Here is a 27,973-nt window from a genome sequence, read left to right on the forward strand (position 1 = left end):
GCTCTCTGCCTCCGCTCCACTCCCTCATGCTTTGGGAGTGTCATGGTCCATACAAGATGGTCTAAGTCAAGGGCTCTGCCCCACGCAGCCTGCTTGAAGGCCTGGTCTGGCGACTGCCCCAGGACTGCCTGGTGTCTCACTCCTCTCCTCCGGCTCCAGACCCTTCTTTCCCATCCGAGTCTGGCTTCTGCTTTTGGCAGCCCTCAGGCCAACTTGCAATACGGTGTAGTGATCAAACTCCTCATCTCGGGAACCAGACCGCTTGGTTTCCATCTTGGCTCTGGCCACTCGGGTGCACTGGTGCTCACCACTGACCCTCAGGCTGCACAGCCTCATCTGCAGATGGCAGAATGACGCCCAGTCGGAGGACTGCTGGGAGAATTGAATGAATTCCTGTAGGGAGGTGCTTGCAGCAGGGCTCTGAAAGTGCCTCAATCCGAGGACTTCCTTCCTCTGCTCTGGCTCCAACAGACCGGGGCAGCCTCACAGTCCAGGTCCCTGCAGCAGGACAGACCCAGACACTGCAGGGACTCAGTGAGTTACCGTGTAGGTAATGGCCAGGCAAACTGACAGTGTTCCTAATTTAACTGCTATCTTGAAACTAGACCCTGACTTTTAAGGAACCGTTTTCATTCATACACCCCACAAACATTTAGTGGGCCCCTCCCACGTGGTACTGGGCTGGGTCATACCACACAACAGAATAAGGGTAGCAAGAAAAAATGACTAGAGGGCAAACACCAGTCAGCAGTCACTCTTCAGCAACCTGATATAAATGCTTTCAAGAAATAATTTAAACCACCCCAACAGACACTGAACTGTGCTGCCATTTAGCAGCCACTGGAGCTCCGGCCAGTGGGTGACGAGGGGAATGCCTGGTTATTGGTTCCACAGGAGGCTGGCTGTTCTTCAGCGTCCAGCCAGGGACAGGATGAGGAAAGCTGAGCAAGGATATGCACAGCTGTGGGCAGAGAGGGAACCACAGTGCCACGAGGGTCTGAGATGTTCAGACTCAGTGACCTCATGTTAAGCCTTCAAAAGTGACCCACAGGACTGTGGGACAGGGGTGAGGTGGGGGGGGGGAGAACTCCTGAGTCAGGAAATCAAACAGGTTGCTGGTAATTCACCCACCAGGCCTACTCAGAGCATTCAGAATGCCGAGCTGGCCAGCCCAGCCCACAGGACGGTGGCAGGACACGCACACCCCGTCATGATGCTTGAGCATCACTCAGTATGCCCCCTCCCACTTCCAGTCACAGGAAAACCTGTCACCCCTGACAGGGGAAGAAACTGCGACTCACAGTCACTTAGGGCACCCCTCTTCAGTGTGCCGGCCCCTGTACCGCGTGTCCATTCCTGCAACTTGGACAGTCTGAGGGGCCACCTTCTTTGCACTCCTTGGTCAGCTGCCGCCACCTGTGAACCTCAGGCTCCACCTGAGGCCCTGCAGCACGTGGGCAGACGCCTGTCAGTCCTGGGGCAGGGCGTGTGCAGGCATCTGCAATGAGGGGAGGTCACACCGACGCCCACAGCCTCCAGCACAGAGATGTCTGATCAGTGAAAGGGTTTTATCTTTGCCCAGAGGCTAAAACCGTTCTGCCTCGTGTTACAAAATTGCTTATGGGCAGACATCAGGTAGGCAACAATCAGCGTGAAATCTGTTACTGCCCTTTCAGCTGGTGTCTGTGCCCTGGAAGGGTGGAGACGAGAAGAATCACAGCAGGTCGGTTCGAATGAAGGCTCCACACCTGGACGCAGCTGCCCCGCGGTCAGAAGGGAACGCCCAGGCCAGTCCACTCCATCACGTGCCACAATGAATTTCAGAGGAGCAAATGGTTCACAGCTGTCTTGATTCACCACTTCCTAGAGCTACTGAAGGCATCACCACCAGCCTGGTTTCCTTGAGGACAGGGCCACACCTTGTCCTTTCTTTTGTTTTGGTACGTGCCCTTAGCGGGAACCATACCCAGGACTCTCTGGTCCGCAGGCCGATGCTCCAACCACTGAGCCAAACTGGCTAGGGCCACACCTTGTCCTTTTTGTGCCCCAGGGCCTGGCCCTGTGATCAGCACACAGTAGGGCTCACAGTCGCTTGCTGGATGGAACAGAACTTAGGTGACTTACTGTTTCCAAGTCTGTTTGCATACACTCAGACGCAGGGGACTCGGTCGTGCTCACCCCCATCTCGCTGCTGCGCTGTCCTCCGCGCAGCCCAGTGAGGCACAGCACACTGCACACAGTTGGGCCAACAGCAAGATTAAAGCAGAAGGTCCCTGCAATGTGACCTGTGAGGCCGTCCTTATTTAGCAGCAGGTCCCAAAGCCAGACAAGGGCCCTGACAATGGCAGGCCAGGCGGAGGGCTCTGCTCCCTGGCCTCCCGCGTCCCTCCCACTCTCCCTGGCCACACCTAACCCTTTTAACCCCACAAAGGAGAAGGTCAATTTTGAGTAGGGCAAAAGAATTAAGTTGTCAGGGAAAACCAAATGAGCAAATGAAAAATGCATAATTAGAAGCAGTTCAGATTTTATAACCTAAGACAAGTCGCGATCCCTCTGCAGAAGGCAGCTGTGGACAACGCGGTACTGTCCGCAGCCATTCAGAGGACAGCCGACTCCCACTTCTTGGAGGATGGAAGCCCTGCTCGAGGATCGTCCAGCCATGGCGGAAGCTGTGCTTCATGGCTCACTAGCTGGGCTACAGCAGGTGATGTTCAACCTCTCTGCACCCCAGGGGCCTCCCCCACCAGAGGAGGTGGGTGTAAAAGGGGATCTTATGTACAGGGTGTGGTAAGGGGAAAGTGAGATGATCTGACCAGCGCCCATACTCCGTGGGCTGCTAATCACTAGACAGCCCCTCCAACCACTCCTACTGCTACTGTGGTTGCGGCAGCCATCAGCCACAGGTGAAAGGAACAGCCAGCACCAGAATCCTGCCAGCCTTTGCTGTTCAGTCCTCCACAGGGCGCCCTCTGCTGTCAATGTGAATGGGGACCTGCCGTGGTCCTGGTTCCAGCAGGAAGGCAGAAGGAGCAGGTGGAGGCCCCCCTGAACTCACCTGCGCCGGAGCTCAGCGTCTACCAGGAAAGCCCTGCCTCTCAGTGTGCAAAGGGCTGCCAGGCAGTATCCAGCTCTCCGTGACCAAGAGGTCAAACTGACTGAGGTTGGCACTGTAGTTACTACCTTTTTGCAAAGTGCTTGGTCAATATTAAATGTTGCTATTTTATTGCTTTCATGTGGGCCACCCCAAATTCTAGTATTCAAAACTGTGCAGGGAATACATATACCCAAAATATCCTGTCAGTGCAGAGCAGGGAGATGCCAGAGGTGGGCAGACCCATCCAGAGTGGGATGAAAGGTAAGGGGCACTTCAATCCACACACGTGACAAACAGAAGGGGCAGGCCCCAGAAACCGGGCAGATACCCCCGGAGCCCAGTGGCCAGACAGAGGGCAGTGCACACATGTGCACAACTCTGTGCCATGGCCAGAGCCGAGTACGTGGCCCCAAACACAGGCTTTCACAGGGATCACTTTGAGAACAACCACTTGATGGTACTGAGATAATGAGTTACCGTATGATAATAAGAAATCACTCAGTGTTTAGAAAGAAAACCACTGACCTCAAAACATTTTTCTTTCCTTGCCTGGTGAAGCAGGCTGGCTATACCAGGAAGCAGAACTGGAAAGATGAATGTTTCCAAATAGTCTCTGGGGGGACCTAAAACAAACAATGAGATTCCCACTGAAAATCCCAAACAGCTGTCAACTGATGGTTGGCTATCAATCTATGGTCTTTGGTGCCAATTCAACACCAGCAAGAATTTCCAACTTGAGGTGCAGTGAAGAAAACTGTATTCAGTGCAACACAGCTCAATCGTGACAGAGCACAGCTGTGAGCCACCCCTAGGTCAGGCCCCTTTCTGGCGGGACAGCTCGGCCCTGTTCCTCCCTGCTCTGTTCTGCTAGGCCCTGCTCCTCCCTGCTCTGTTCTGCTCAGCCCTGTTCCTCCCTGCTCAGCCCTGCTCCTCCCTGCTCTGGTCTGCTCAGCCCTGCTCCTCCCTGCACAGCCCTCTCCTCCCTGCTCCTCCCTGCTCCGTTCTGCTCCCCCCTGCTCTGTTCTGCTCAGCCCTGCTCCCCCCTGCTCTGTTCTGCTCAGCCCTGCTCCTCCCTGCTCTGTTCTGCTTGGCCCTGCTTCCATGCCAGGCTGCTTTGTGCTGTGCTGGTCGGCTCCACTCTGCTCAGGTGGGATATTGTTGGTGTTTCAGGCCAGCTAGAGAAACTCAGTCTCCAGTCTTCTGTGGAAAGAGAAAGTGTGCTCTTAGAGCCAGAGGGGCTTCTTGACAGAAGTCCCAGACCATGGTCCCTGATTGGTCTGTCTTCATGCAAATGAGGACTCTAAATCCTTGCTGTTTGATTGATCCAAAAAGCACTGCCCTGATTGTTCAGAATAGAGCCGCTCTGGCTGGTGGGCTGCACAGCTGCAGTCAGATGGGGAAAGCCCCAGTCCTGCCTGGGGAACAGGATCCCAGGACCCCTGGCCAGAGGGCAGAGCGGTGAGGCAGGCAGCCCACTGTGGAAGCAGGCAGCCAGCGGCTCAGCGCAGTCCTCTCCCAAAAGCTTGGCTTGCGTGAGGCCGTGTGTATAAAGGGCTGCCAGACTCTGATTGTAAAATCTGAGCCCAGTTAGCCACTGGTTGTCCTTCTTAGTAGGTGTCTTCTTTCTCAGGGTTCACACAGCCAAGTTAATCTGGGAGAGATGTTTGCTTCTGAACCAGAAAAAGGTACTGTTCATGAAATAACACCACTTAAATGTTCTAAGACTGCCGACTAGGGCTGTTTCCTGAAGAGACGCGGACTCTCCTCTGCAGGACGGAGAGGCAGGGTCAGGGCCCCACACGCACGGCTGGTGTGGCCCAAAGTGGTGTGCAAGGCGGTGGGGCAGGAGCTGAGGTCGGAGAGGACAGAGTAGGGCACAAGGGCAGAGCCTCATGGCCACGGCAGTGATGGCACCAGTGGGCAAGGCCCAGAGCACACTAACAGGGAGAACAGACAAGCCGTGGGGAGGCCTGGCCCCAGGGAAGGCCAGAAGAACCGGGACCTGGCAGGAAAGCTTAGGAAGCCTACATTTCTGACCTCAACCCACAAAGTGGAGCAGCATGGTATTGTCTTCTACTTTGCACATTTTTGTGCCTTTGTATTTAAAGCAGAATCAGCCCTGGCTGGTTTGGCTCAGCAGTTAGAGCGTCGGCCTGCAGACCAAAGAGTCACAGGTTCGATTCTGGTGCCTGGCCCGGGTCTGGGTCCTGAGGGAGGCAACCAATTGATGTGTCTCTCTCACATTGATGTTTCTCTCCCTCTCTCTCTCTGTCTCCCCCTCCCACTCCGTCTGAAGATAAAAATGAAACAACATCCTTAGGTGAGGATTAAAAAAATAATAAAGCATGATCAGAGTATGCTTGTTATTTATCATTATTATATTTCAACCTTAAAGATAAATCAATGGAATAAAGGCTACTTTTAAAAAATAAAATTAAAACAAGAACACATTCTTATTTATGTGGTCTCCCTGATGTCTGTCTGTCCGCCCCAAGCCCACGCTGTGGTTTCGCAGTCACAACCTGAACTGTGAGCGGGAGTCTTCCTTACGCACATGTTTTTGGATTGGTTGTTTCCAGTCTCACTTGAGTGCAGGGCACAGGAGAGTCTGCGGCCGAAGGGGGCACGGAATGAAGGGGCTCTGCACCGAAGCCGTGGAAAGCCAGGTCTTCCGTTGGGGAGACCTGGAGGGCAGGAGAGAGAATCGATTCAATCAAATAGCTTAAATGGTTACATTTCCTTTTATAACCTAACACAGGAATAAAATGACTTGAGGTTCAAGGGGGCACATTGAGTACGTCTTTGTCTCTCATCCTCCTGACACGTAAATGACAAACGAAGAATGAATCTCTAAGAGAGAGGAATATGATGCCCATCAGTGGATGAGATTTGCCAGCATTTCCTAAGGAAATGAGGAGGAAGGCCATCATCAGGTAAGAGAGGGAAAGCAGCACCCCAAATCCACAGTATGAACTGCCCGGAGGGTAGGAGTCCGACTTTCCACCAGGACTCCAGAGCTTCCATACTCAGGGTTTCACTCCTCAGAGGGTGACAGTGAACGGGGCTGATGATCGAAAGAGGCTCAGTGAGAATCTGGCAGGGCTCCCTCCACTGGCCTGCCACCCACGTTTCCCCTCTCCCGCTCCTGCCCCTTCGACAGACATGACACCAGGCTCGTAGCCACATTCTGTCCCGCTCTCCTTCACGACTTTTCTATAAACACACTAAACAGACAATCTTGGAAGGAGCAGACCTACTCAGGGTGCCATGTTGATGATCAAAGGACAAAAAAAAAAAAAATGTCCCCACTACGGGAGGCTCCCTGCCTGCAGACCCTGAAGGAGAGCCTTCCAGTAGTCAGCCACTCCCCATGAGCTCCCAGCCAGTGTTCCTACTCAGAGTAGGTCCATCTAGAAAACAAACCCACGTGTACAACGGTAGAAAACCATTCCAGCTATGTAGAAAAACCCATTCAGGCCCCCATTTTAAATTTTGAATAAACAGTCACAGCTTCCTACACAGGTAAAGGACATCAACAGCACAAATGACAAAGATCAAGATGTACAAAGACCACAACTGACCCTGGAAGAAGAAAATTCAGCAAAGGGACTGTGATTAGTATCTGCAGAGAAATTTGAGGAAACATTGCATCCATAAAACAAGAACAGGATGCTATGAAACAAGATCACAGGCCAAGGTAGTTCTTAGACACAAAATTTCTAACAGCAGCAGCCACAGTAATATACTGAACCTCTGTCTGAGGTTTCAGTCTCATCCCTGTGACCCTGCCAAAGTCCCTTCATCTCTCAGAGTCTTGCTTTATTTTAAACTCCATTCAGTTCCTATTTTACTCCAAGTGGCCTTCCTGAGGGCCTGTTTTCCTGGCTGCCCTGTTCTTGGCCCTTTCCTTAATAGTCTTCTTCTTGCCTACTTGGGCATGCACAGGGAAACCTGCTCTCTGCAACTGCACCCAACATGGGCACGGTGCTGATGCCACTGGAAAGGCCTTTCTCACCCAGGATCTAGTCTGAGCCCCACCAAGGCACTGTGAATTAGTCAAGGAGTGTCTGATCCATTTAACAGATGTGGAGACTGAGCCACACTGCTGGTAGCAGAGCCAGGACTGGCCCATGTTTCTGGTTCTCGTCCAGTGCCTTTCATAGCTCATGACCCTGTGTGACATCCACCAGCTATCAGCGCTGTTCTCATCTAAGAGCCTTTCATTCAGGCTGAGGTGGGGCAGTACTCACGGTGATCACAACTTCCGGTTTGATCTTGTATCCCTCTGGAAAAGGAGGCTGCTCAGCGTCGTACTCTAGGAGTGGGAGGAAATCCTCAGTTCTATACCGTTTATTTCCTCTAAATAAAACATTCTTAATTTCTATTTTGGTTAGTGGTTTAATAGACATGAGAAACAACTGGCCATTACAGGTTAATAATTCATGTGAGCACCTTATTTAAAACAAATGAGTGATCATTGCTCACTTGGAAGAGTCCAGGCTTTATAGAGTTGGAGACTTTTCCCAGAGAATGCGGAGGGTGCCAGGGAAACAAGCACACAGGGAGGAGGAGCGAGGAAAGGAGGAGCATGAAATGGCAGGGTAGGATGAGATAGGAGAGACGAGCCATGCCCGGCACTCACTGGTAATACTGCCAGTTTGGGTTCACAACTGGGAAAGCAAGCCCACAAAACCTTGCTACTCAAAGTATGGCCCAGAACCAGCAGCACTGACATCCCTGGGGAGTTGGAAATCTAACATCGCAGGCCCACCCCAGACCAGCTGGCCCTAAATCAGCATTTTAACGTAATCCCAGGTGATTTGTACTTGCATTGATGGTCAAGGTGGAGAAGCCCTGCTATAAGCTCCAGTGGTCTCCTATCTTGGCTGCACACCAGACTCACCTGGGAGCGTTTTGAAACTACCGATGTCTTGGCTCAACCCCAGAAACTTGGATTTAATAGGGTTGGGCAAGAACCTGGAAATCAGTATTTATAAAGCTCTCCTGGTGATTCTAACACAGTGAGAGGGCGTTATGAGGCCAGGTCTCAAGGCTCATCACAGCCAAGGTGCTGAACAGCTGAATGCAAAGAACACTCTAGGAACTCCACAGGGCTGCGGCTACTGCTGAGAGATGGGCAGAAAATGCCCACAGCCATATGAGTTACACCCTCAAAGGAAAGACTGACAAAAGTATTTCTGGAAAGGTCAATGTTTTAAAGGTGACTGCAGCCCTGGCCGGTTTGGCTCAGCGGTTAGAGCGTCGGCCTGCGGTCCTGAGAGACCCGGGTTCGGTTCCCGCTAAGGGCACATACCTCGGTTGCAGTTTGTCCCCGGCCCTGGTCGGTTGTGCGGGTGGCAGCCACTCGATGTGTTCCTTTCACATCGATGTTTCTCTCTCTCTCTGTTCCTCTCTCTCCCTCCCACTCTACCTGAACAAAAAATGGAAAAATGTCCTCGGATGAGGATAAAAAAATAAAAAAATAAAAAAATAAAGGTGACTGCACAGTTGCTTTGCATTGATAAGGAAAAACGAAGTTTCTGGGTAGGAGGGTTTGATGGGATACAGCTGTATTGGACACAAGTTGTATTTCATTATCTAGTTCCTTCTCGGATAGTAGAGCATTTCTAAACAAAAATAATTTTTTAATGCCTAGGTATCAGGTTGAAGGCAAGTATGCCTGCCAGGCTGCAGGTGATAAGCAATTCTGATCCCCAATACTAGCTATATTAGCTTTCTATTCTATGTAACCAATTATAACAAACTTAAAGCAACAATTTTTTTTTTTTTTTGGTATGTGCCCCTACTGGGAACCAAACCCGGGACTCTCTGGTCCGCAGGCCGATGCTCCAACCACTGAGCCAAACCAGCCAGGGCAAGCAACACAAATTTATGATCAATTCCTGTGGGTCAGGAATCTGGGGATGGGCCAAGTCTCATCAGGCTGAAATCCAGGTGCTGTCCGTGGCCATGATCTCATGCAAGGGCTGGGGTGCTCTGCAAGCTCAGTGGTTGCTGGCAGGGTTCAGTTTCTTGTGGCTGTAGGCCTGGCGTGCCCGTTTCCTTTCTGCTTGTTGGTGAGGAGTGCCCTCAGCTCCCAGAGGCTGCCCTCAGTACTTGTCACAGGGCAGTTCCCACATGGTTACTGGCTCACTGAAGGCAAGGAGTGTCTTCTGCTTCAGTCTCTCTGACTTGTTGGAGGTGCTCACCGGAGTAGGTCCGGCCCAATTATAATGATCTCTCTGATTTAGATGAGATCAGGTGTGTTCAGGATGGTATGGCCACAGACTGACCCGCCCCTTGTCCTTTGAGAATCACCAATATAGGGTGAAAACTATCTGAATTTAAGATATATACCTTTAGCCCTGGCCGGTTTGGCTCAGCGGTTAGAGCGTCAGCCTGTGGTCCCCAGAGACCCGGATTGGGTTCCCCCCTAGGGGCACGTACCTCAGTTGCAGTTGGGTCGTGTGGGTGGCAGCCACTCGATGTGTCCCTTTCACATCGATGTTTCTCTCTCTTTCTCTCTCCGTCCCACTCAATCTAAACAAAAAAATGGAAAAATATCCTTAGGTGAGGATAAAAAAAAAAGATATATACCTTTATAATTTTGTCTGATTACAAAAGCTTCTTGTGAGAAAATTCCAATACAGAGATGTCTTATGTAGATAGTGTTAAGTCACACACAACACCATTACAATCAACAGCCATTGACAGATTTGGCATAGATCCATCCTCATCTTTCAGTGCATTTATTCACACACATATGTAATACACAAATACATTTATTTACTTTAGATCTCCTAAACTAGGTCAACTCATCCAAGTATGGAACCTTATGACACTGTGTCCTTTTCCTTCACAACTCATATTAGTTTTACCCTTTTTTGAAATTTGTAAAAATTAATCTCTTCTAATAGACTGTTTTGTAATGAAATTACCCGGGTCTGTTCGTGCTCATCATCATATCCTCACAGAATACATGCTAAATAGATGAAGGCATAAATAATCAATGAATAAATGAACAAAACAGTGCTGCAAGTTATTTCTGACCCTTGACCTACTGACTCATTCGTTGGTGTTTACTAAGAGCCCACTATGTCAAATCTTGGACATCTTTCCAGGCTGCTACATATGTGTGCCACATTTATTAGCCAATGTACTCCTTAGTGGGCATTTACTGATACTAATACAAGTGGTTCTGAGAACGCAAAGCCCTGAGTTGTCACTGGAAAGATGAAAAAAAAAAAAGTTTACAAATAAGTTATCATAAGGTGACCCCCCTACATGCACACACACACGAAGAACACTAGTCAGGTAGGCTAAAGGGCCTGTTTAAGTTAGATATTTACCTATGCTGTATCTCATCTTTCTGAGACTGAGTTTCTGACAGGTCTGTTTGTTGTGCGAATTTGCTTTTTAAATATATATAGTCTAACAATACAATATTTAACCTCGAAGACAGGATTACCACAAAGCCTATTTTTTCATGTTTGTTCTGAGAAAATTTACTCACTGTTTGTTATAGAAAATTGCGTTGGTTAGAATGTTTGTGTTAAGAATTTGGGCTTTGCCCAGCCAGTGTGGCTCAGTGCTTGAGCGCTGACACATGCACCAAGAGGTCACTGGTTTGAAGCCAGGTCAGGGCACATGCCCAGGTTGTGGGCCAGATCCTCAGTAGGAGCATGCAGGAGGCGGCCAATCAGTGTTCTCTCTCATCAATGTTTCTCTCTCTCTCTCTCTCTTTTCCTCTAACATCAATAAAGAAAAAACAACAACAAAAAAGAAATTGGGCTTATTCATCTAGGTCACAATAATCATTAACGTGCCAGTGTGTAGAATTCACCATCCTGATCTCATTAACCTCACGTTGTAGCTCTATCGCTTCATAAGTGGTGTCATCTCCTTTGCTTTCCAGAGAGCACCAAAGCCTTGACCTTTGCTTGCTCCCTACAGGCCTGTTTGACTGAAATAAAACCCATGATTCTAAAACACAATGCAAAGCATGTTTCTTCGTCAACAATAACAAATGTTTATTGAGCACTTCTAAGTGCTGGGCACATTGTGAGCACCTTTGCATACAACATCTTATTCAATCCTCATGACAGCCGTGTGAGGTAAGTACAAGGATTATCCCTCTCTTACAGATGAGGTTGAGCAGCTTCCCGAAGAAAACACTACTAGCAAATTATATTATGAAGGGCTATTTGCCCTGGAGAATTGAAAGCTCTGAACTACTCAAAACCACTTGTATTAGTATCAGTAAATGCCCACTAAAGAGTACATTTGCTAAATAACAATCCTCCAACATCAGTGGATTCTTTATGGTAGAGTGATTAGCTCGTTGAGTCACAGCACTAAGGAGGTAAGGACCAATGGGTACAACTTACAAGGAAGACATTCAAGATGAAAGTTTTATATATAAATATATATATACATAAATATATATACATAAATATATATAATGTAGTGCTTGGAGAAGGAATTTGAGATAGGATGGAAGTTTAAATGAATGGCCTTTGAGGGCATTGATGAACTCGAGTCCATTATTCTCTTCCTCCTCTGTATGTCCCACTTCTCTCCACTCATCCCTCTCTCCTTCCACCTGGACCCATATACTGGTGCATCCATTGTTTCTTTTCTATCCAACAAACATTTGGACCTGTACTGTCCAATACAGTAGCCACTGGTCAGGGGAGACTATATAAATGTATTAAAATTAAGTAGAACAAAAAACTCAGTTCCAAAATTGTACTGACCACATTTCAAGTGCTTAGTGACCACTTGTGGCTGGTGACTGCCACACTGTCTGTTTCAGATAGCGGAGGTAGTGAGGACAGCCACAAGAATGAAACATCGGAGTTCCGGACCTTGGGGAGCTTACGGTCTAGGGGAAGGGAAAAGACACCTGGCACTGCTTCTTAAGAGCGAACATTTATTGAGCTCTTGCTGTAAATCGCGCATCTTTCTAAGTGCTTTCTGCAACCGTTCAGGTGCAGCCTCCTGACACACGTAAATAATTTGCCCAACGTACGTGGAGTGCTTTTTATGGGGCCTCAGGACCAAGGGCCTGCATCTGTAGGGCCACGAAGGAAGGTGAGCGTCTGTTTGGGGAGCTTAGGTAAGGGTAGAAGCGGAGAGGGGTTAACGCGTGTCTAGCCCACGCTGCTCAACGTGTGGACCACAGATGGTCAACATCCGACTCCCCGGGTGTCGTAAATCGTGCAGACCACTGGACCTCCGCCAGGCGCTAGGGCGGGTCCTGGGCGCCCCGCGACCTCTCCGGTCGTTAACCGAGGTGAGCGCTCTCTGGGCCACGCCGCCGGGCCCCGTGTTACTCTGCGCTCCCCATTCTGCCCCGTACTTGCCACCTGCCGACGGCTGGAGACGGGAGGCCGCGGGGGATCACCTCAGGGACCCTCGAGGCCCGTTTCCCGGGCGCAGAGTGGGGAGCTCTGCGGGTCCAGGCGCGGCGGCCCCCGGCGCTCCGCTCCCGACGCGGACCCAGCCCGTTTCAGGGCCACCGGCGCCGGCCGGGCCGCCTACCCTCGCAGATCTGCTCCCACAGGCTCCTGCCCGGTGGCTCCGCCCCCTTCCCCGGCGACACGGGCGGCTCGAGAGGCGCGGGGCGCAGCGGCGTCCTGGGGGCGCCCGGCGACTCGAAGGAGCCGGCCCGCTCCTCGCGCTGCGCGGTGCGGCTGCCCACCCGCCCGAGCGCCGCCATGCCGCGGTTTCCACGGCAACCGTGCGCTGCCGGCCGCGACCCGGAAGCAGCAGGAGCGCGCGGCGGCGGGCCAGCGCCTCCACATCGACTTCCGGGTCACGGCGCGGCGGGTCCTGTGGAGGCGAGGTTTGGCCGCAGGTGAGAGCGGGTCCGGAGGTGGGCCTGGGGGCTCGGGCGGCCAGGGAGAGAGAAGCAGGCGACCTGCACTCCAAGTTCGCCCCCAGCCTCTGGGTGCGCTCGCCCTGGCCGAGGCTGCCGCCTCCGGGAAGTTCTCCGGCTTGAAGCCGGGCCCCCTGGTGCTTCCCGGTCCGTGCGGAGGCCCCGGGCCGGCGTCCCGCAGGGGCCGCGCTGGGAGCCGGCGGCGCTGCTCAGCCACTTGCCGACTTTGGGGCCCCGCGCACCCGAGTCCGTTCCCAAGCCTCAGGGTGCGGGTCTCCGAGGTGGGTCACACCCGTCCCCGCCGGGCTGCGAACAGGTTGGCGGAGCCTTGGTGTTCTCAGACGCCGGAGGTGATGCCCCTTGCTGCCCTCGAGGGGCTGCGTCCGGGCCGCAGAGGGACTGGACGGCCTTCGGGTGGGGTGGGCTCCGCGATGTCCTAGACGGGAAGGGGGGTGCGCTGGCCTCTCCCCTTGGCCTCCCTTCTCGTTAGGTCGCCCTTCTCCGTCCCAGGCTTCCAGGCTCCCGGGACGCCCCCCTCCCCAGGTGCGCCCCTTCCGCTCCCCTTCTTCTCCGCCCATCCATTTCCATGTCGTTTTCCCCAAGGGTCTTTCCCACACTTTCCGTTCAGCGCCAAATGACCACCCACCTATTCGGAAACCGTTGTTGCCCATGTCAGTGTAGTCACCCGGAGCCTCGCACCCTAACCCACCGAACATCTCCACTGTGCGTCTCAAGGCTTCTGTTCAAACAGCACGCCTCCGGCCCCGCCCCTATCTTCAGGTCCCTGGTCCCAGGGTCAGGGCCGACATCCTGCAGTTGCCAGAGCTGGGAAATGGTGCTTCAGTTTCCTGACCACTGTGGTCGAGGTCAGGAAACCTCCATGACCCTGACATCACCGCGATGCACGCTTTTACCACCTGTGTCATCACACCTGTTTGCCTCCTGCGCCTGCTTGCTTCTCGATGGCAGGTGTTTTATTTGGTTCATCTCTGTATGTTTAGTGTCCATCCCTCAGTGAGTGTGTGTTTCTGAGGACCTCCTGTGCCAGGTGCAGAGCTGAGCTCTGGGATTACAGGTCCCCGTTTTATTGTGCTCTGCGGTAGTGCACTTCACAGGTGCTGTGTGTTTACACATGGAAGGCAAGGCCTTCACCAGCAGAAAGATCGCTGTTTGCTTTATTGTGATGTTCACTTTATTACTGTGGTCTGGAGCCAGACCTGCAAAGGGAGGTCTGGACAGGCCCTCCTGGAGCAGTTCTGAGTGCACTTGAGCCCCCCTCAGGCCTGGCCTGGTCCAGTGTGGAGCCCCTGGGGTTTGATGCTGAAGTGAGCTGCAAGATGGAGAAGCCCCGGACCAGTGTTCCCTCTCACAGTCCAAACCTCCTGTGAGGGAACATTGGTTTCTGGGTCCCTGAGTGTCTCCATGTCATCCAGGGAGCAGCAGGAATTGGGATGGTGACTTGAGTGAGAGAAATAGCCCAGCTGGAAGTAGAAATGTATTGAGGGCCCCAGCTCCTTCACACAGGTGCCTCCCTGACATTTTCCAAAAAAAAAGCTGGGCAGTCTAGGTTGCTATGTGTCATCTTCAGTCATTAAATGTTAGCCATTTATATGAAAGACTAAAAGCAGGCTTGCAGGCTGGATGTCCTCTTCTTCTCCCATCCCACACCTGATTTAGTTCAACCCCTCTTTTATGGATGGGAAAACTGAGTTCTGGGGAAGCCAATGGCTGTGAGGCAAGAGAACCAGAGTCATTACTCGAACACGGGTTCTCAGCCCTGGCTGGCACTCCTCCCACCATACCTCTCTGCTGCTCTTATTACTAGCCACATGGGGTCAACTGGGGTGCAGGTTGGGGGAATTAATTCCAGACACAAATGGAAGAGCTGTTTAGATGAACCAAGGTGATGGGTTAATTGTGCCACAGTCACTGCCTCAGGTGGGAGTTGGCAAGAAAGGCTGACCTCAGGATTTTTATACCCTTCATCCAGTGAAAGGTGAGCCCCTGAGGGCAGTGCCTTGTTTCTCTGGTTTGACTGTAGTTGTACCCTCAGTGGCAGGCACAGGGTACGCCGTTGGTAAATTTCTGTTGAACGAGTGACTAGGCTTAGAGACCTGAGGAAGGCGGTTAGGAAAAGGACTCAACAGGGTTGCAAGCATTCCGTGGATGATCTCATTTATTTCCAGCAGCTCTTTGATACTAATCAAAGACTCAACAGGGTTGAAAGCATTCCGTGGATGATCTCATTTATTTCCAGCAGCTCTTTGATACTAATGGGTATTTCCCCCATTTTCCAGATGGGAAATTCAGGCTCAGGGAGAATAGGTGAGTGGCCCAAGGTAAGGGAACAGTTGGGATTTGAACCTGAGACTGTCTGAATTTTAGCTCCATTCTGTTTCTTTGATCACACTTCCCATTGCTCCACAGGAATCATGCCCATCTGCCCATTTCCTAACATTTCAAACCATCCACTCAAAGAATATGATTCTTGGCAATACCTTGTTGACTTGTACACAGGGCAGTTTGGTGTAGGGAAAACTTGTACCATTTCTGTTTTCCAGGAATGATCACCAAGACCCACAAAGGAGACCTGGGACTTTCAGAGAAAAACAAGAAGAAGAAGAAGAAGAAGAAGAAGAAGAAGGTGATGGTTAAAGAACCAGAGACTCAGTACTCGGTTTTGAACAGTAACAATTGTTTCACTGAGGTCTGTCCCACAAGAGCCATGTCACCTGCGGAGAGTGTGATCCGAGGGCAGGCACCCGAGGTGCCTCTAATGAAGAAGAAGGAGAAGAAAAAGAAGGACCACAGTACGATATGCAAGGAGCACCAAGAACCTGAGACCACGTTACGTGCCAAACGGACAGAGAAGTCTCCCAGCCCCAGGATTCGGGCTCTTGGTCTATCTGAGTTTCTTAGCGGGAAGAAGAGAAAGAAGGGGAAGTCCTTGGGGCCTCTGGCCATGTCCTCTGGGTTGAGGGTGAAAACCTCCCTGGACCCCAGACAGGGGGAGGAAGTGACCAGAGTTTGCAAGAAACTCAAAAAAAACAAGAAAGAGAAAAAAGCCCAGGAGGCCACAGTCTTGTCAGCCAGGGACCCTGGGCTCTACGAGGCCGGGGCTACTCTGCAAGGTTGCTCACTGGGAAAGGATGACCAGGAACAGATAACCTTGGGGCACAAAAGGAAGCAGGGGAGCCCCAGGAAGCACAATGTAAAGATGAAGAAGAAAAAGAAAGTTCACCAGGAGGGAGACACCACCCTTGGCCACCCCAAGCCCTCCAGGTCCATGGAGAGCAGCCCTAGGAAAGGAAGTAAAAAGAAGCCAGCCACAGCTGAGGCTTCAGAATGCATCCCAATGGAAGATGGCCTCAGGTCCCCTGTGAAGAAGAAAAAGAAGTCCAGTCACAGGGCAGAGGAGCCAGCTCCGAGGAGGAAGAAGAGGAAGAGGAAGGAGAGCAAAGGAGCAGGAGGATATCGAGAGGAGGTGGGCTGTCCCTCAGGATGGGAGCTGGGAGTCTGTGTACATGCACTTGCACACCAGGGTCACTCAACCTTTTAGCTGCCAGACCCCTGGTTAAACTAACTTAAGCCAGAGGGATTTATTGATGTGTGTAACTTACTTCACTGAGAGGTGGGACTGGCGCAAGAGGAGGGGCTCAGTTAACACTGACTGAATTATGAACCCCCTGGAGCTGGGCCAGCAGGAAGGGGTCTATGTGGCCGGTGCTCAACTCTACCAGATGCAGTTGGGGAGGGCAGGGGGCCCACAAGAGGTCCTGGATGTCTCCTAGTTTTGTCCTGGTTCATCACTAGAATTGATTCCACCAGTCTCCTCTATTCAGAAACTCGGTCTAAGAGGAACCCAGATGGTTTGGAGCCCAACCCCCATCAGAATCTAGAATCCCTCTGCCAGGAGCCCAGTGAAAGAAAGGTAGTTAGTTCCCCTCTGCTTAACATCTGTGACAGGGACTCTACCTCCCAGAGCAGCCCCTGAAAAGTGCATGTCTCCAGGGTCTGCCCAAGTGATGTGAGGGAACAGAGCCACCCAGGGATGGCTGAAATGTGGCAGTTGTCATTACAGAAGGACCAGGGGAAGGTTGCCGGCCTGAGGTCTCACTCAGAGAATCCCTCAGAGGCTAAGGCCAGAGAGGGCATGGCCCATGCAAGCGTGGTCCGGGCAGGCCCAGGGGGGATGTCCGTGGGAGCTGAGACCTGTGAGGGGCTTTGGCCTTCTGTGCAGATGGAACAGCGGGTGCAGCAGAAGCCCTGGGAGGAGCACAGGCTGGGGTGGTGGGATTTGGGTGAGCAGGGCCCGGTGACATGACCACACAGGCCACAGAAGTCTGGGTTTTGTGAAGATAAGACTGGAGCCCTGGGAGTGTTTTAGGGAGTTGGGGGACATGATATGTGAGTGTTTCTTTTTTAGATATACTTGACATAAAATTGTGTTTGTTTAAGGTATACAACATATTCTGATTGAATTTTTAAAGCTCACCTGAGCTGCTCGTGGAATGGACCAAGGCTTGGGGGTGGGGAATCAGGAGGTAGAGATTCATGGTTTTCCAGGCAGGAGAGAAGGCAGCAGCCAGGACCTAGGGGTGTGGGGTGGGCAGTGTGGAGGAGAGAATTGGTAGGTTTTTGTTTGCTGGCAGCCCCACTCCCATACCCATTGGGGCTCTGAGCCCACCTCTGCAATTCCCAGCTCTTGTTATCTGGCCACTGTAAATGGGGCCCTAGGCTGGTTTGGTGTCACCCTGGGAGGTCAGGTGACTTGTGTCAGGAAAGGTCATGTGCGTAGCCTGTGTCAGGAGACCTGGATTAGTGTCAGCCCTGCCCCTGAGCTGTGGGGGTGACCTCATGCTAGTCATTTCACCTCTCTGAGCCTTGGTTTCTTCATCTGTTAAGTAGGTCAGTGCCACGGTTTTGAGGGGAGAATTATGGAAGAGAAAGGATGGCAGACGTTCTGTAGGTGACGGGGTTGGGCATGGTGCCAGGATCTTGGATCTTTTCTGGACTCTGTCACGATCTTACCCCACAGGGCTGCTGGGGCAGAGGCCAGCGTATGCTTGATTCTTACTCCCTTTGCTGTCCTGCGCAGGAGCCCGACACAGACTTGGAGGTGGTGTTGGAAAAGAAAGGCAACATGGACGAGACACACATCGACCAGGTATGGCCCCAGTCCTCATCCCCTTCCCCTGTATCTTGCCACTCTCCTATCAGGCCACAAGCACCTGGTCTCTGAAGCGCCCACAACTTCAGAGGCTACCAGGCCAGCTTCTGTGGCATACCTCCCATGGCATGGAACTCTGTGGCCTTCCCCATTTCATGGTGGGAGACCCCTTCACCACCACGGCATGACTGGGGCCATCGAGTTACTCAGAACCTTGGGCTGAGGCTCTCCTTTCTGTAATGACTGGAGGTGGAGAAGGGGACAGGTCCCTGAGACCTAAGACCAGGGCAGGAAACACATGCTCAGCCAGGCCCACACGTTACCAGCCCCTGGCTTCAGGTCAGGCATTTGGAGAAGTGGTTCTGTTGTGGACGAGCTTCTTTCTGTCGAGCCCAGCTCCCATGGTAAGTGCATCCTATGTGGGAGCTGGACTTTCTGGAATGGGGGCAGCCTCCCGGTGGCCTTCTTGTGCCGTGTCAGCAAGTAGCTGCTGAGAGGAGCAGGAGGGTGTGACATGGAGGGTGCAGTCTCACGGCACTTCTCCAGGAGAGAATGAAATGAACACATCCTTACAAGTGAGCCCAGTGTGAGGAGGGCCAACACATGCCTCCGAGGTATCGAATATCATGGATGTCCTTGGGGCCCTGGAGGAGGGGTCGTCTTAGTGGGGCCAAGAGCATCAGTGAGATGACACTGACATGAAGCACAGGCCTCGAGAAATGGGAGCTCCCCAGCCTCCTGCAGGTTACGGTCACGGTCACACAGCTTGTCAGAGTAACTGAGTAGCGAGGCAGCTGTGCAGAGGACAGACATGGGCCCTGAGCTGGTTCTCTTGGTCGGCCTACACAGCGGTTACCTTCCTCGTTTGAACTGCTTTCGTTGCAGCTCATACATTTTGAAAGTTGTTTTCATTTTCATTTGTCTCTAGGAAGTTTACGATTTCCTCTTTGATCCATTGGTTGGTAGCATGCTCTTTAACCTCCACATATTTGTGGGTTTATTTTACTTTGCTTCCAATATTTGATTTCTAGTTTTATGCCATTGTGGAGTGAAAATATGCTTGATATAATTTGTCTTCTTGAATTTATTAAGACTTGTCCTGTGGCCTAACATGTACTCTGTCCTGGAAGATGTTCCAGGTCCACTTGAGAAAAAGTGTAATCTGCTCTTTTGGGACAAAATGTTCTATAAATGTCTATTAAGTTGATCTGGTCTAATGTAGCATTTAAAGCCATTATTTCTTTATTATGTTTCCACCTGCATGATTCATCCATTGAGGTTAAGTGTGGGTATTAAAGTCCCCAACTGTAACAGTATTGCTGTTAATTCTGCCTTTGTTTTCATTAATGTTTGCATCATATACTTAGGTATTCCTATGTTGGTGCCTAGATATTTACAATTATCATATCTTCTTCTTGGATTGACCCCTTTATTTTTTATTATTTTTAATCCTCACCTGAGGATATGTTTCTAATGATATTCTAGAGGGAGAGAGAGAGATCAAGATCGGCTGCCACCTATACGTGCCCTGACTGGGGATCAGTCCTACAACTTAGGTGTGTTCTCTGACCAGGAATGGAACTTGCAGCCTTTTGGTGCACCAGAAGATGCACCACCAACTGAGCAACCCAGCCAGGGCCTAATTTTTTTTTTACATTCTTTGTTTTAAAGTCTGTTTTGTCTGATACAAGTATTGCTGCCCCAGCTTTCTTTTTATTTCTACTTGCACGGATCTTTCCCATTCTTTCACTCTCAGTCTCTGTGTCAGTCTAAAATGAGTCTTTTGCAGACAGCATATGTAAGGGTTCTGTTTTTTACCCATTTTGCCACCTTATGGCTTTTGATTGGAGCATTTAGTCTGTTTACACTTAAGTAATTATTGATAGGTATGTCTTAGTGCCGTTTTGTTAATTACTTTTGGGTTGTTTTGTTCTCTTTGTTTTTCTTCTCTTGATCTCCTTTGATTTGCTGGTTTACTTCCGTGTTTTATTTGGGTTCCTTTCTCCTTTTTTCAGTATTTTTTGTAGGTTTTTGGTTTGTGGTTACCATGAGGTTCATATGTATATATTTTCATCTCTAGTTATAGCAGTCATTTAATTTATCATTATTATTTTTGTTTTTCTTCCTCTTTGGGTTCTTCTTACTTAGGTCTGTGCTTCCTTGACTTGTATGCCTTTTTCCTTCACCAAGCTAGGGAAGTTTTCTGCCGCTATTTCTTCCAATATATTCTCTAACCCTTGGTCATTTTCTTATTCTGGCACACCTGTGATGCGGATGTTATAGCAGTCATTTTAAACTGATAGGTTTTTAAGTGCAAACACATTCTAACTTCCAGTCTTTGTTTTTGACATGTTTCATTATCTTTACATTTTCTGTATCCCTCACTATTGTAGTTAATTTTATTGCTTTTGTCTTTTAACTTTCACGTTCACTTTTTAAGTGGTTGGCTCATTCTGTTTATATTTGCCTTAACCAGTAAGATCTTTTTCTTGTCTGGGAAAAACTCTTTATCTCTATTTCATTTCTGAATGGTAACCCTGCTGGCATAGTTTTCAAGGTTGTAGACTATTTTCTGTTAGTCCCGTGTAGCCTATAAAGCTGCTGCTGGGAAATCAGCTGATAGCCTTTTTTGGTTTTTACTTTTATGTGACTGCTGGTTTCCTTTTTGCTCCCTCCAAAGTTGTTTGTCCTTAACTTTTGCCATTTTAATTACATGATATCTTGGTGTGGTCCTCTTTGGGTTCATCTTGTTTGGAACTCTGCTTCGTGGTTCTAGGTGTCGCTTTCCGTCCCTAGATTAGGAAAATTTTCAGCCATTATTTCTTCCAATATATTTTCTGGCCCCTTTCTCTCTCGTCTCCCTCTGTAATCCCTATGATGTGAATGTTGGAGGGCTTGATGTTTTCCCAGAAGGCTCTTATGCTGTTCTCATTTTTTAAATTCTATTTTCTTTTGTAAAACTTTTTAAATTGATTTTCAGAGAGAGGAAGTGTGGGGGTTAGGGGGGAGAGAAAGAGAAAAATCTATTTGTTTTCCACTTATTTCTGCATTCATTGGTTGCTTCTTTTATGTGCCCTGACCAGGAATTGAACCACAGCCTTTGTGTATCGGGACAGTACTCTAACAAACAGCTACCTGGCCAGGGTATATTAAAATTCTTTTTTCATTTTGCTGTTCTGATTAATTGCCACTGTTCTGTCTTCCAGGTCACTAATTTGTTCTTCCATATTAACTAATCTGCTATCAGTTTCCTCTCGTGTATTATTCATTTCAGTTACTGTATTCTTCATCTCTGACTGCTTTTCTAGTGTGTATGTTGAAGTGTTCTTTGAGGTCCTCTGTTCTACTGTCAAATTTTTTGAGTATTCTTATGACCATTTGAATTCTTTATCAGGCAAATTATCTCCATTTCATTAGAGCTTTTCTCATTCCTTCATTTGAGGAATATTCTTTTGTCTCCCCATTTTCTTTGACTTTCTGTATTTATTCCTATGAATTTAATGAAATAGCTCTCTCTCCCAATCTTGAAAAAGTGGCCTCTGGCCCTGGCTGGTGTGGCTCAGTTGGTTGGGCATCATCCCAAGCACCAGAAGGTGTCAAGTTTGATTCCTGGTCAGGGCATATGCCTGGGTTGTGGACTCAATCTCCAGTAGGGGAGGGGACATGCAGGAGGCAGCCGATCGATGTTTATCTCTCACATCAATGTTTCTCTCTCTAAAAATCAATAAAAACATACTTTTTTAAAAAGTGGCTTCTGTGTAGACTCTGGGAGCTTGTATTCTGGTGCGGTATCCTGGTGTTTGCCCGCTTCTTTGCCCTTCTGACCTGGGTGGGCACGCCCAGTGTGCATATGGCACTCCCTGTTACTTTAGTTGTCTGTTGCATGAGCTGAGTCTGGTTGGGCCTGCTCTGGGTGTGCACGTGGCAGCACCCTGCTAGTTCTACACTCTGTCCAGGTAGGGGAGCTCTGCTTGCACAGGCCACCCAGTGGGTGCATGTGGCAACAACACCCTGATATGCCCGCTGGATCACTCTCCAAGTGCTGGGGGCCCTGGTGTGCACACTGTGGCGTCCTATTCCTGCTGGAGCAAGTTCAGGTGGAGTGGCTGGGTTTGCACTGTGGTTGCCCCGCAGGTGAACCAGAGACCCTGGATAGAGCCCCTGCCCACTATACAAGTGCAGGGGAAACATGAACAGTGGCACTTGCCATTCTCCTGCTCTGAAGAGTGCCTCAGCTCCCAGAGAGCTCTCAGGGTTCCTAGAATTCTTTGTGAGGTCCTCTCTTTTTTTATCCTCACCCAAGGACATTTTTGCATCTATCTTCAGATAGAGTGGGAGGGAGAGAGGAAGGAAGAGAGAGAGACACACATTGACTGGTTTCCACCCACATGACCCCAACCAGGGTGGGGGATAAACCATAACCGAGGTACGTGCCCTTAGTGGGAACTGAACCCGAGACTCCACGGGCTAATGCTCTAACCGCTGAGCCAAACCGGCCAAGACATATGAGGTCCTTCTCTTGATTGTTGTGATTGTTGTGCAAAAGCTGTTCGACTGGCCCTCAGTGGTTTCTCAGGAGGAATCACTGAGTCCAGGCGTGCATTCTTTGTGTCCTTCGGAAGCCCAGTGTCCTCCTGTGCCACCAACCTGCCTCTTGGACATGCATTTTTAAGGAGTGGCTAGGCAAGGGTAAATGAGGCCTGCCCGCTTTTTAGGCCAAAGGATTGCAGTCCTCAAGCTGCTTGGAGGTTATGTAAGACCAGTGCATCCCCCAGACTGCAGCAGGGTAAAGCTGCTCTTTCCTGGCACCCTCCAATCCCTCTGCCCCTTCTTTATTCAGGCTGTTAAGCTCAGAGAACTTCTGCGTCTCATTTCTTTTTTTCTTTCCTCTTGCTCAGATGAGGCGGAAGGCCTTGCAAGAAGAGATTGATCGTGAATCAGGCAAAACGGAAGCTTCCGAAACCTGGAAGTGGACAGTAAGTTTGATGTCATAGCCCTTTGAGGTAGTGTGGTCAGTGTCCTGAGCCCCCGCCTCTTCCAGCAGCATGAGGAACCAAGTAACAGCAGACTAAGTTGGCACAGTCCAGAGACTGCCCCAACCTGCCAGCTGGCTCCCTCCACGTCAGAACTTGTCCTGAGTTAAGTTCCTTCTTTGGTCCTGGTCCGCAGGACTTCAGTCATCATCTTCTTGGGCAGCTGTTTCTTGCCTCTGACTTGGGAGTGAAAGGGGTCTTGTCTTAGGTCACTGCTCTGAGGGGCTCACTTGCATTTTCTTGAACGTGGGTGATTTGTGTACGGGCGGTGGGGTGCTCCGGGCAGGAGATGGGAATCCCAAGCTCCTGGTCTGGCTCAGCTTCTGGTTTGGCTGCGTGGCCCTTCACTTCTCTGAGCCTCCATGGCCTTCCTGCTCTAAAAGGTGGTGCTTCTGGGAGGGGAATGCATTTCACATTGTCACGTGCCCTCCTCCCCTTTCTGACTGACAGTGACTGTGGGCTGACAGGTGAGTGGCCAGCAGGTGAGGTGAGGCGATGTGCCTTTGTAAGCTGTGCCATGCGGTGTGCCAGGAGCTGGGTGGGGGGAGGGGGGAGTAGAGCAGGCATGCAGCATGGCGCATGTGCTCTCTGGTGCTGGCCTGACTCTGGAAGGGATTCTAGCAGGCTCCCCGATTGGGCGTGTGTCCTAGTTGGGCTGCAAACCTTCGTTTCCCTGTCAGTGAGATGGAGGAGTACCAGCATCCCTCACGGCTCACCGGAGTGCAGGGCTGCAGGACTGCTGTCCATGAGCACCGTGCCTGGCACACAGCGTGCCCTGCATCAGCGGGATCCTCCAGATGAGGCTGGGTTTGGAGGGAGGAAAGGGTTTGGAAATGAGGAAGATAACACCTTTTTTCTTTTACCACAGGGGACTCAGTTTGGCCAGTGGGACACTGCTGGTTTTGAAAACGAGGAACAGAAACTGAAATTTCTCAAACTTATGGGTGGCTTTAAAAATCTGTCCCCTTCATTGAGTCGCACCCCTGACATGGTGGGAAGGCCGAGCATGGCGCTGAACAAGAAGGCAGCCGACGCCCTGCAGCGGAGCCTGCAACAGGACTACGACCGGGCCCTGCGCTGGAAATACAGCTGGGGCGCTGGCCTCGGCTTCCCCACTGCCCCACGCAAAGCCTTTTACATCGACAGGAACGCTTCCAAGTCAGTCAAGTTTGAAGATTAAACTCTACTGTCTTGTGTCGAGTCAAAGTTGCTTTTATTTTTCAATTACTCAGATGAAAGCCTCTGACAGTTGCCTCAAATTGAACTCCCACAGATAAAGGAGTTCTCTGTGGATGTGCTGGACGCTGTGGGGTGGGGGCAGCACGTTTCTGGAGTCAGGAGAATGTGTGAGGGGCTGGAAACCAGATTTCCGTGTGCAGCCCTCCAGCCTTGTTTGGGGACATCCCGAGTGTCAGTAACAACAGCTCACGTGTGGAATGCTTAGTACGTGCTGGACACATACTGATGTGTTTTACCTGCATTAATGTACTTAATTTTCTTGACTGTGAAACGTGATGTTATCATCCCCATCTGATAGGTGAGGAAACTGGCGTTCAGGGATGAAGTGATGCCGTTGCCCAGGGCCACCCACCAGGAAGTGCCGACCAGGTGGTGTGCTTTCATGCCTCAAGCCCCAATAGTCACTGCTCTGAAGGCTCCCCTCTTGGAACTCCTCCCAGAGTCCTCACTGGGGCTAAAGGTCTTCTAATGGAAGGAAGAGAAGTCCATTATATGTCTCAGTCCCAAGCAGGAAGTGGAGTTAGTGATAAACACAAATAAGCTCATTTTCCTTTAATCGGAGTAGCTGCGGCAAGTGAGTATTCGAGTTGCCAACACACAGGTGTGGCTGAGCTTCCTGTTGTGGGAAGTGTTTCTAAACCAGCCTTAACTTTTCCAGCGCCTGCCTTCTAACCCCAGTGCTAAGCCTGGATTTACTATTTTTGCTTTAACTGGATTCTGAACAAGGCATCTTTGAGAGCTTAGTCCTCCATAGGAACCTGCAGCAAATTTCCAGGGATGTGTTTATTAGGCTCTGCCATCATGAGGAAGGAATCCCAGGTGACTTCTGGGCGGAGGTCGGATGCTAGGAGGCACAGATGTGGGATGACACTGGAAGTTGCCTCATCATCGTGGGGACAGTGTGCCCAAGCTTGAACACTGCGTCCAGCCTCAGAGTTCTTGGTACAATGACCTGAGACACACGGCCACCTCCTCTCCATCCAGGTAGCATTTCGCTTCCCAAAATACAGGTTCTGATTGGACATTTCCACATCACTTGGCCTGAAGGCCTCCTGCGTATATCCCATCTCAGGCCTGAACAGCCAGAGAGTCAGTCTCAGGAGGCAGGAGTCCTGATGGAAGGTTGGTCCAGCAGCTCATCAAGGACATTCTTTCCTCTTTGTCCCACCATCACTGGTTTCTCAGGCTAGTGGCAAGATGGCCATAGCAATCCAGGCAGCTTATTGAGACACTAAAATATCCCAGAGGAAGAAGGAAAACCCTGTGGCTCTGAGCCAGCCCCTGACATATGAGGTAGATTCTCCTTGGGCCAGTCAGCAGGGAGGCGTGAAGAGCGGATGCTGGCAAGATTAACGTGGGCAGAGGTGAGGCAGGCCTGCCTGGGTCCTGACCTGCAAACGTGGGCCAGGTCAGGAGTCCTGCAGATCTGCACCAGCAATGACTTGGGTGGCTACTTCCCTCAGGACATGCATTTGGCCTTTCCTGGATTCAAACGATACAAACGCCTAGAATGTTAGGTTCTGCTTTGGAGTTAGCTCCTTCAGGGCACCCCCTCCTTCGACGGGACTAAGTCTCCCAGCCTTGACCAACACTGTAGGACTGTTTTCTGTAAAAGGGAACCACTGACTGCTTTGACTGTTCTTGCCTTGCCCAGAGAGCACACTGCTTTGGGGCTGCCTCGGCTCACGAGGGAGCACTGTGGTCAGCCATCACTTGGTGAGTCTGGAAAGGGTATGGATTGTCCACTGTCCTGTCCCCACAGCGAGAACTCTTATTAGGGTGTGATGCCAGGCCTTTCCCTCCTGCTGGTTCGTGTGATAGTCTAACAGGGCTGACTTCTGAACTCTGTCAATGTTGGGTGGAGGTCCATGTGCACAGGGGAAGGCTTACTGCGGTATCCCTAAAGCGGTCTGGCAGAGAGGTTGGGCAGCCGACAGCAGGGTTTCCCAGTGTCCCGACTGGACCTGTCCTTGTCTGCAGACTGCCATTGTTCACGAGCAGGTTCCTGTCCTGTGGTAGTCTGCAGTCTTGGGGAACTTAACTGACCTGGTGTTAGCTGGGCATCTGTCCTTTGTAAATTAAACCACATTGGCTTTAGCTGCCCCTGCCCCTCTTGCTCAGCACCCTCCTCAAACTTCAAGTCTTTTAGTTGATTTTCATGTTGCTCTTCATGTCTTGACTCTGAGCAGACACAGCCTGTCTCCATGGGAACAAGGTCATTTTGGATTTTACCCAGGATTTGGGGGGAGGGGCAGGGGAGGTCTAGCATGGCCAAAGTCTCAGTTGAATATTTAATAGCCCTTTTCTCACAGCTGTTGGCTGGTTTCCCTTGGGGGGCTCTCACTGACTGACCTTCCTGTGGCAAGGCCCTTCCCTCCTTGCAATTGCTTTCATCCAGCTGTTCCCAGACATCAGGATTTTGAGGCACTTTATCCTTGGTCCTGCTGTTTCTGCCTTAGTCCACTGGGCCCTGCCCTGAGGCCACCTTTCTACAAACCAACCTGGACCATCAAAAGTATTTCCCAAATAGACACAGTTCTCTCCTAAAGAGACTGTGTTTCAGCTCTGTCAGGTTTGCAGGTGGCAGAATGCCCCGACCCCCAAAGATGTCCATGTCCTAATTACCAGCACCTGTGAATATGTTAGGGTACAAATCAAAAGGGAGCTTAAGATAGAGAGTTAAGGTTGCTAATCAGCTGACCTTAAGATCATCCTGGATTATCCAGATGGGCCCAGTAAATCCAAGGGTTCTTTTTTTTTTTAATCCTCACCCGAGGACATTTTTCCAGTTTTTGTTCAGATAGAGCGGGAGGGAGAGAGAGAGAGAGAGAGAGAGAGAGAGAGAGAGAGAAACATCAACGCATCAACGTGAAAGGGACACATCGAGTGGCTACCACCCGCCCGACCCAACCAGGGCCGGGGACAAACTGCAACCCAGGTACACACCCTTAGCGGGAACCAAACCTGGGTCTCTCCAGACCACAGGATTTCGCTCTATCCACTGAGCCGAAACAGCGAGGGCTATCCAAGGGTCCTTTAATACAGGAAAGGAGTGGAGTGTAGAAGAGACTAAGAAGCCTCCACAGCGGTCACTGGTTTTGAATTGAGGAGGGAAGGACCACAAGACAAGGAATGCAGGCAGCCCGCAGAAGCTGCAGAGGGCAAGGAGGCAATTCCCACCTGGAGCCACCCAAAGGAACCACCCCTGCCAACACCTTCATTTTGAAGGTAAGCCCATTGAGACCAATTGGACTTCCGGCCAGTAGAACTGCAAGGGGATAAAATTGTGTTTTAAATCACTAAGCTTATGGTAATTTATTAGAGGAGTGATTTAAAAAAAAAAATACAGGTCTCATGCACACCTTTTTTCATTTTTACCTTATTTACCAAAATTCTTGGGTGTTTTAGCCTCTGCCTGGCCAGGCAAGGGACTTGGTATATGTGCACATGACCGGCTGATGATGGAAGAGCAACACGAACCTGCCGACCCCAGCTTGGGGACTAATGCTGTCTGTGAGCAGCCTCAAAACAGAAGGAAACTTTTGTGAATTTGTGGG

At 50.5% G+C, this 27,973-nt stretch overlaps 2 protein-coding genes across 3 annotated transcripts in view; one reads left to right on the forward strand and one right to left on the reverse strand.

Moving 5' to 3' along the window:
* The window catches only part of IQCK (IQ motif containing K), a 103,082-nt gene extending 90,267 nt beyond the window's left edge, over positions 1 to 12,815 (reverse strand). The window contains exons 1-4 of the mRNA XM_036279781.1: positions 12,638 to 12,815; positions 7,345 to 7,409; positions 5,649 to 5,778; positions 3,620 to 3,717 (exon numbers count right to left, since the gene is read on the reverse strand). Of these exons, the coding sequence (XP_036135674.1) occupies positions 3,620 to 3,717; positions 5,649 to 5,778; positions 7,345 to 7,409; positions 12,638 to 12,815 (471 nt within the window). The remainder of the gene's footprint in view (positions 1 to 3,619; positions 3,718 to 5,648; positions 5,779 to 7,344; positions 7,410 to 12,637) is intronic.
* Positions 12,816 to 12,909: 94 nt separating this feature from the next.
* KNOP1 (lysine rich nucleolar protein 1) lies at positions 12,910 to 27,141 on the forward strand. Of its 2 annotated transcripts, none has more exons than XM_036280621.1 (5): positions 12,910 to 12,953; positions 15,536 to 16,458; positions 18,013 to 18,141; positions 23,043 to 23,120; positions 24,046 to 27,141. In XM_036280621.1, the coding sequence occupies exons 2-5, from the start codon at positions 15,538 to 15,540 to the stop codon at positions 24,355 to 24,357; spliced, it is 1,440 nt and encodes a 479-aa protein (XP_036136514.1). In that variant the 5' UTR covers positions 12,910 to 12,953; positions 15,536 to 15,537; the 3' UTR covers positions 24,358 to 27,141. The 2 variants fall into 2 exon arrangements, with proteins under 2 accessions (XP_036136514.1, XP_036136515.1); XM_036280622.1 differs by having other exon boundaries at positions 18,073 to 18,141.
* Positions 27,142 to 27,973: the final 832 nt, after the last annotated feature.

Source organism: Molossus molossus, unplaced genomic scaffold (assembly GCF_014108415.1).
Source record: "Molossus molossus isolate mMolMol1 unplaced genomic scaffold, mMolMol1.p scaffold_m16_p_3, whole genome shotgun sequence".
Taxonomy (NCBI): Eukaryota; Metazoa; Chordata; class Mammalia; order Chiroptera; family Molossidae; genus Molossus; species Molossus molossus.

Coding starts and splice junctions, on each gene's coding strand:
- KNOP1 (XM_036280621.1), top strand. CDS start 15,538: ATGATCACCAAGACCCACAAAGGAGACCTGGGACTTTCAGAGAAAAAC. Junction 16,459..18,012: donor CAGGAGGATATCGAGAGGAG/GTGGGCTGTCCC, acceptor CTTACCCCACAG/GGCTGCTGGGGCAGAGGCCA. Junction 18,142..23,042: donor ACGAGACACACATCGACCAG/GTATGGCCCCAG, acceptor CCTCTTGCTCAG/ATGAGGCGGAAGGCCTTGCA.